This window comes from Chanos chanos, chromosome 7 (genome assembly GCF_902362185.1).
Source record: "Chanos chanos chromosome 7, fChaCha1.1, whole genome shotgun sequence".
Taxonomy (NCBI): domain Eukaryota; kingdom Metazoa; phylum Chordata; class Actinopteri; order Gonorynchiformes; family Chanidae; genus Chanos; species Chanos chanos.
The window spans coordinates 37,314,982-37,324,008 of record NC_044501.1 but is presented as its reverse complement, the minus strand read 5'-3'; the positions used below and the strand labels follow the sequence as shown (position 1 = coordinate 37,324,008).

The following is a 9,027-nucleotide window of genomic DNA, read 5'->3' as shown; positions in this document are numbered from 1 at the left end:
ATTTCCATCAGTGTCATTCAGGGGCATCACGCAAGCCAAAATTCTGAGCGGGGCACAGTTGCTATGCTGGGGGGACACAGTTGCTGTTGCTATGGTATCATAAGGCATGATTAGCTAACGAGCCATACGTCTGACTCATGATAAAAAATGTTTATAACTACCCATTTAAAAAAATAACAGTAATGAAACAAAATAAAATCAAAATATAAAAAATCCTGATGTCAAGGATCTGTTGGGGCATATGCCCCCCCAGCTTGAATGGGCGTGAAGCCTCTGACTGAAGTGATGATCAGTGGAGCTGAGTTTATATTTTTATTATGAAAGTAAGGGTTGAAATATGGATAGATTTTCTCAGTGAAAGACAGACCAGTGAAAGAATAGATATGAGATCCAGTCTCTGCTTTATAAAAGGAGATCAGACCCTCCTCATAATCCACAAACACCCCCACCGTCTGGAGTTTCTGTTTCAGAGAGAGGGGGACGGGAGGATCAGTACGAGCCTTATATTCAATCCCGTTCCACAGACTCACAGACCAGATTCCAGTCTCAGAGTTCAGTGGAGCATTCCCCTTTCTCTTAACTGACTCTTTGGCTACTCCTACTGTCCAGTCAGTCTTCCCACTGACCTGTACCTCATAGTAAGATCTCCCTGTGGAGAACCCCTCCTTTCCCAGGACACTGAGCCAATGATCAAATCTCTTTGGGTTGTCAGGGAGATCCTGTTGTTTGTTTCCATGTGTCACCTCTTTCCGATCCTCAGACAGGATGAGGTAAGGATTTGCTGTATCAGGATCCAGAGTCACATCAACTGTGGAAAATATAGAGAACACTGATGTAAATGTGTGGGTTACCTACAGATTATAACTGTATCAGAATTAAGATGAGATCTGATTGAATTACACAGTACTTATTAACACAAACCCTCTGTGTGTGTTGTTAACACTAAGTGGTGGTAATGACATAGTGAAACAGACTAGTGGCTGTAGGTTTGAATCCCAAACATGATGGTTCCTTGTTGATGTGTGCGTGAAATAGATACTGAACTCCACGGTTATTCCAGAAGTGTGTGTGACACTCCAGAGGTGCATGAGAAAGTCATAATCATACTGTGCTTTGGTCAAGCTTGTCAGCTGTAGAACTGGAACTGGACCATTAGACATGTTTAAATGATAAGCTTCTATATCCATTGTGGAAAATGTAAACAATGCTGATTTAACTATGTGTGATTATATTATGGATAACGATTATGTAGGTTAATAACTTTTGAATCTGAAAATGTTTGATTAAAACAACAAAACTCTGATTATTCTATGTCCAAATTGATGCTATTAATCTAACATCTCACACATTCACACTTACAGGATCATCTGACCAGATCATTAAAAATATTATTGTATGGTAGAAGTTGACATATTTCTTATGTATTTCTTATATCTTTTCTTTATTTAATCTTGAACTGATATATAGCTTTACATTTGCACATATGTGCAAATGAGTTGTAATTCATTTCACTGCTGTTGCACAGTCAAGCATGTGAAAAATAAATCTCTTGAATCTTGATGATAAAATCTTAATGATAAAATGAGACTCACCTGCATATTTTCTTTGTGTCCTGTTAAACTCTGAAAACAGATAATGAACATTATGTCGTGTTTTGTGTCTGTGATAAATTATCTGTACTGTTATGAGCGTGACACTTAATCAGTAGAATTGGGAAAGTAAAAAAAAAGCGAGATGAACAGTAAGATGGGATTCACATTTAAAGGGAGAATGACTCCAGTCTTTCAAAGTGTAAGTATCTTTTATGAGGCCTTCCAAAGAGAGCTAAGGTGAGTGAACTGAAATCATTGAAGTGAACTTGAATTGCGATTTTAATATTTGTCCCTCCATAACTAGAAAACACTGTCAGTGTTTGATCTCTGAGGTCTGTAGTGTTAAAGCCAGTACTATTCTGATGACAAGCAACACTTTCTTTCCTTTCCACCCTCTTCTTCCCAGTTAAGTGAGAAGACCTCTGTCTGTCTTTCTGATATATCCACATAGGTGACCAACTATCACCCTAAACATGACCTGGACAGGACAGAGTTCACCTATTCTCTCATCAACCTTCCTCTCCATAGTGACAGACTACACCTCCCACACCACCAGGAACCTCAGACTTGTCCCTGACCAACTCTTCTGGGTTTACAATCACTGTTACATCAAAAACTTGGTGTTTCCTCCTCAGCATCAGGTTGATTCAGCAGTTCCTGATCATCATCATCATTTAACTCTTCTGTAAACTAACTTCTCCATCAACATCTCTCCACTCAGATATATCACATACATTTACTATCCATACAGCACTCTACTAATCAAGTCAAATAATCATTCCCCAATACGCTCTGCAAACTAATATTTTTTGACCAAATATATATTTTATGTGGTTTGACCAGACAACAGGTGCCAGCAGTGGAAACCTCAGTAATTGTTTTTGAAAGGTAGTGTGGAGTCAGTCTCTCTGTAATAATCTACCCATACAATTTTGTGAAAAGTTAAAGACATCAGTGTCTGCTGAAGCATCATTTTTAAAAAAAATCTCAAAAATCCCAACTAAGAGAAACCTGAGACTCACCCTCTCGTATCTGTTTCTCTTTTTCCTCGACATGCTCTGTAAATGCACATTGAGAGCAGTAAACAACTTAATTATAAAATACATGGAGGTGTCCATGCTGTGTGCACATATGAAAATCTTATTATTAACTGTAAGGTCACTCTTTGAATTTGATCAACCTAGTGTTATGAAACTGAAAAAAAATCTATGACATTAAACTGTTATGAAAGCTCACTTTTTGTGGTTGTGGTCTCTGACTGTTCAACTCTCTGATTCTCCTAATCTATATTTACAGTAATGACAGATTTTCATAACAGTATACCACAGCAGGGCTCTGGTTGTTATTCTTCTGTTCTTCCTCCTCTCCTCTGCCAAGCTTCAAATCACATGGCCTCCACATGAGTGTCCTCCTCCTCTCTCTGTCTGCCTTTCATCTTAATTAGGTATTTTATGGTAGAATTTTGTATATACTTAGGTTCTTTAACCCATCCAGAGATTTGAATTCTTTCTCTAACGTATAACTGCTAGTTTCAGCAACACTGATAATAAACCTGCTTTTTTTCTTTGATCATCAATCCCTAAACAGTGCAGTTCCTTCAATAATTCAGTGACAAGCATGTGTTTATTTTAATAAAATAGCAACTGAGCGAATTTAAAAAAGTATCATTCCAGCATTGTATCTTCATATATATGATCGGTCATATTCAGTTTGAAACTGTTAACCTGAATAATTTCTAAAGGATTGGCTGAACTGAATAAATAAACTGACACATTACATGCACATATGAGGCACTGAAACTACCTTATCTCTCTCTATTTTGCTCTTTCGTATATTAAGGTATGTTGTTACTGTAGGTTATTTAAAGAACGAAACTCAAAGGGTTTTAAGCATCTCAGTGGTGTGCCTCTTAGTGGTCTCTTACTGTCGTTTAAAAAAGGACCTTGTCTTCTTTCTTTTGTTTTCCTCCTCCTGTAACTGACGGATAAAGAATGTTGAAAAGTGCGTGATGAAGCTATAAATCTACAGATTACCTTTCAGTCTGTGAATATAGAGTAAAGGTCCAATTAATCCAGTGATGATGACTAACGATGCAACTATTACGCAAACAACAGCAGTTCTCCAGGTATGAAAAATGCTATCTGGAAAAGAGAAACAACACACAAAACAATTTTACTCAAAAAAGAAAGAACAGAACAAAACAAGTAATTGGGATTAATTTCAGTGTGGAAAAAAAGTCTTTTCCTGTGTTATATTTGAGTGTTGCATCGCTCACTTGATATAACAATCTCTGTCTCCCTCATATGATCTGTCAGTATTGCTCTGCAGTAGAACCTGTTGGTGTTACTGTCCTGTACAGTGACACGTTTTTTAACATGGAATCTTTCTGTGTCTTTGAGTGTCTCTGTATCTTCAGCAGGGAGAAGGTTTCCATCATTGTCCAGCCACACAACTTCAGGTTCAGGGTTCCAGCCTTTAATTTCACACAGTAGACTGAATCCCCCATCATTACTGTAGCCCTCCACTGAGATCACTGGGTAGGTTCCTATAGCTATTAAGAGCAAATATTTCAGAGCCACTGTTAGTAAAGAGTGTGAAATACAGATGACGAATCTGTAATGATTTAGTTGGGAATGAACATGAATCTAGTCGTACCTTCAACACTGACTTGAACAGTAACATCATCATACCAGCGTTCAGATTGGATTAAACATTTGTATTGTCCTTCATCAGAAACTTTCACTCTGGAGAGTTTTAATGAAGTGTTGCCTTTCTGCAGTTCCTCTCTAAAAAGTGATGTCCTCCCTCTGTAAGACGTAATTTGATCTTCATTCCTGTCAACACCATTATTATATAAATGGACCAGTGGGTCTGATGTATGGAGTCTATACCACTCCACTCTCATGTTCACAGCACTGATGTTGGGTTTGAGAGAACAGGGCAGAATCACATCTTCACCAGCTCCAACAACAAGAGGACCATCTGGACCAACAACTTGAACCTGATCTGGAACCACAGGCCAAGACTTAATATACGCATTTTTGAAATATCAATAGCAAGACAATAAGACAGCATGCACTGCGTGAAAAGAGGTGTATTCGGCCTGGAATACTCCTGTATATTCCCGGATACTCCACAGATTATCGGCTGTATCTGGCAGTTTGCAGCTCTGTTACGCGGCATGGAATACTCCTGAATATGTACCGTGTTTTGGGGTCTGCCTAGAGCCCTTAGTTGCCATGGTGAATAATCCCTTGGGGGTGCTTGGAAGGGAACATTTGCACTTCACACCTTGGGCCACCAGGTATCCTGCAATTGGTCAAAAGTCTTTCTTTGGATTGGTGGAGCGAGGTCTTGCCCCTCCTCTAAAACCCTTCCCCATTGGTCCATTGTGGGTCCCCAGACATGAATTCATATGGTTTATATAATAATAATAATTATTATTATTATTATTATTTTTAATATTATTATTATTATTGGTGGTGGTGGTGTTTTATGTTCATAGGTAGATTGTATAGATAGTATGGCAAACAAAAATGAATTACACAAATTTTATTACAAATAAAGCAAATACAGTATAATATAAGGTATATAAATTGACAATTTTATATATATATATATATATATATATATATATATATATATATATATATATATATATATATATATATAATCAATGTACAATATATAACAGAATAGAATACATTAGAACAGAATATACTGTAATATCATAGTATATAATACAAATGCTTTTGGGAGCATAAATGAAACTCTAAATGTTGAGCATTCCCAAGAACAACCCAGCTTCCGTGGTCTCTATTCTGTAGCACCCCACACAGTGCAGACAACTCTGTGCTAGGCGGGAGGATCCACGCTGGCCTTCCATCCAAGATGGCGTCCTCGTCAGAAATTATGTCTACTGATGCGGTCCTCCATATGGCAACCTCTTCCTCAGTTTAGAGAACACTAGCTCTGACCTTGTGCTGCTGCAAAACACAGTGAAAACAGAAATTAGATCGCTGAAAACAGCAAATGGAGAAAAAGTCTAAGAACTACTAGGGAAATGATGTTTTGACTTACTCTTCTCCTCCTTTGCCTCGTTCGAGTGGCGATCCTGTCCCCCTCTTTGTTCTCTGGATTCACCCGGTAACTCTTTCGGATAGTCTCAATCGGTCTTTCAGGATGCTAGAGAGAAAAAAAAAACGGAGAAGAAAGGAAGATTGATTAAAAGTTCGTTTAGAATTCCAAGCACTGCTATGAAACAATCGCGACGATATAGTCTACCAACAAAACACGTCGTCTTACCTTGTCCGTGGATCATATCTGTGCGTGTTGTTTTCAGCATTATGCATTATCCGCACAGATTCCTGTAGAAGCAAAATTAATACAAGAGTTAAATTCAACCACATTAAGGGATAAAGCAGATAAAGAAATGTGAACATATCAGAATGCGCGGCAGTCAAAGACGAAAGCCGGAAGCCTACAGAAATAAACTTACCGAAACAGAGTTATTCCCCGCACGTCTTCTTTTCTCGGGCAGACTCCTCTTGCGCCTCTTTGATGGGACTCCATCCTGTCCAACCGCCGAATAACATTCTCCATGAACGTTCAGACATCTTCTTAAAAATGCATTTAACGGGGACACCAGTTGTTTGTTTTCGTTCAGACTCGGCGTTGGAAAAATTGGATATTCCCGGCGCACGAGTAGCCTCTCCACTCCGCTGTCCGTTCGAAAACTTAAGTGTTCTTTTGCAAGCCATCTTCAAAATGCACACTATCGACAGAATACGGAGTACAACTTCTGTAATCCTTCAGTGACTCGCTTCTCCTTACCTTACTACAGGTAACCCCTTCCCCAAAGCAAATTTCGCGCTGCAGTTGCACACAATGCTATTGGTTACTGTCACCCTACACCATGCACGCACAGAAAACTGATTGGACAGGACTCAACCTTAGATTCTAAGTGGGTGGTTTGAAAACGGGGCGCGTCCTCGTACTGAGGAGAAACATTCCGAACAAACAAGCGAGAATCAACAACAAAAACTCCTATGCCCTGTAAACTTTTTTTTTTAAGTCCTGTATCCTTTGTCCCGCATCCCTCATACTGAGATAATGTCCCGCATCTTCGCTGGTCGTTTGGTTTTTAACTGTCAGAAATAAAAAATATATGGATCCATTATTTTACCCGCCCGCACATGAGCATAGTTTCTAATCTATTTAATAGTGCTATGTCAAAAGCAGTAAAAATGCAACATAGGCGAGTTTTTTTAAAAGCCTTGCTTTCACCAAATGGCTGAGAGGAGAGCGCTGAGGGCGGTCATCAAGAGTCTGTGGCGGCCGTCAATCAAACTGTGCAGCTGTGGGGCCGACGAATTTCTTTGCTACGTCACAAAAACCAAACTTAGTAAAACTTTACAGATATGATGATAAACGCTGTCAGCCGACATCATGGTCAAAAAGAAAGGAAAAAGTTCTTTTATCCCTTCTGACCATGCTTCTCATCCAATAGAGATTTTGGCTTGATATAAAGATTTGCATTGAAATTGTTTTATTTTATGTAATATTTTATTTTGAGCCTTATTTATTCTTATAGTTGGATTTGGTCAGGGGTTTAACTTGAAAGACTTGAGCTGTATGATGCCTGCTGCTTTGCTTAAGTACAGTTGCCTTTGATGGGCCTGTAATGGCCAATGCATGTTGGATGTCTATCAATACAAGTGTATACAAGTGTTTCTTATTCAGTTAGACTGACATTATATCTAAGTTTTACATCATCTCTCAGCATTAGTAACAATGTCCCACATTGTCCCACACAAACTTACTACTTGTCCCCCATTTGGTCTGTTTGCATCTGGTCACCCTGTACCTTTGACCCCAAGTAAAGGACAGTTGCATAACCATCAAATATGTAATTAATGAACCTCTCATTTAGACTTTTTTTAAATTATGTTTTCAGTGTGTTTTTGTATGCTCCATTTGAAGTGTCCATTGTAATTTAGCTGCACGACAGAGCAATGACATTAAAGGCTACATGGGCCTACCACTGCTGTATTATACACCATGCAACACCTAACAAGTTTGTGTGGTTATCAAAATATCGGCTAAATATTACATATAGGCTAACTGATAGAAAGTTACAGTGAGGAAGGGTTCTATACCCAGTCCCTCCTAGACCACTGACTGTTATTAGCATTTGAAAGGCCAAGCCATCAGCTAACGACTGTGGTCACGCGGATGCCTGAAAACTGCCGTCTAACAGCTGTATTCAGACATTTGCGGGAGTTTTCAGGTCCGCATGACAAAGTTCTGCGGGCATCCGAATACCTCTGGAAAACAGCAGGTTTAGCGGAAGTTTACTTTGTCCGGATATTTCTGAATACACCACTTTTCACGCAGTGATGAGTCATGCAAAATGAAACCTACTCACTTGATTATGACGTGTCAGTTGTACAGTATGTATGCAGACAAACTAGAACACAAACACAAGCAGCCACACTCACACACCACACACGCAGAAAGAGAGAGAGAGAGAGAGAGAGAGAGAAATAAACTACTAATGGCAACTTACCTGATCTGGATGTTAAAATACAGTGAAGAACAAGAAGAGTCACACTAACACTCTTCATTCCTGAACTGAACACTTCTGTTAAACCAGTAACTTAGTGCACAGGAGCTACAAAACTAAAATGTTTTTAGTATTAACAGGTAAAAAAAACTAAGGACCAAACTTTAAGAACACACTCTTAAGGACATTCATTTCTATTTATCGAACAACTACCAGCGCTATTCTCTAATAACTGAAAATCAAACCGCCTTCATTCAAGTTTCACTTTTACATGCAATGCACAGTGATCAAATACTGCTGCACCTCTGCCATAAAGGTATATAATTAACCTAACCCACCCTACTCATTATCTGAGTTTTCATGAACTATGTACCAAAAAGCATGGCCTTTGTCTTCTGCCATCCAGTGTTACAGACGCAAACAACAATCCAAAGAAAATAAACATTATAGAATTCTACTCCTCAATTTACATGACTGAAAGCATAGACGCCATGTTCAAATGTTTCAGCTAAACTTTCACAGCAAGAATTCATTTTTGGTGAACTGCAAACAGATTGTATTTGGTATTTGTTTGAATTCATTTCTTAATGGCAACAATTTTGATTTTTTTTTTTTTTGTACCAAAATTTAAGACACATCCCCATCACAGAAAATGTCAGATTTCAACTCAGTTGCAGGTATCTCTTAACCAGTGTCAGTGCCCTGTCTCGGATACACCTGCACATAATTAAAGGTGGACATCCCTCTCTCACTCTGTTGCCAGAGATCTGCATCATACAACCAGTTTATGTAATGTAATAGTGTTTTATTAACAACTCTTGGAGAATCATGTACGATTTCAGGGAAGGGAAAGGCAAACAATTTCCAGCT

General features: G+C 38.7%; 1 protein-coding gene across 1 annotated transcript; it reads right to left on the bottom strand.

The window, feature by feature from the left end:
• Positions 1-221: 221 nt before the first annotated feature.
• On the bottom strand, positions 222-8,650 carry LOC115816316 (butyrophilin subfamily 3 member A3-like). The gene is made up of 6 exons (XM_030779274.1): positions 8,628-8,650; positions 8,161-8,165; positions 4,248-4,598; positions 3,868-4,143; positions 2,615-2,650; positions 222-808 (listed from the first exon to the last, which is right to left on the bottom strand). The coding sequence occupies exons 1-6, from the start codon at positions 8,648-8,650 to the stop codon at positions 222-224; spliced, it is 1,278 nt and encodes a 425-aa protein (XP_030635134.1).
• Between the last annotated feature and the right edge of the window lie 377 nt (positions 8,651-9,027).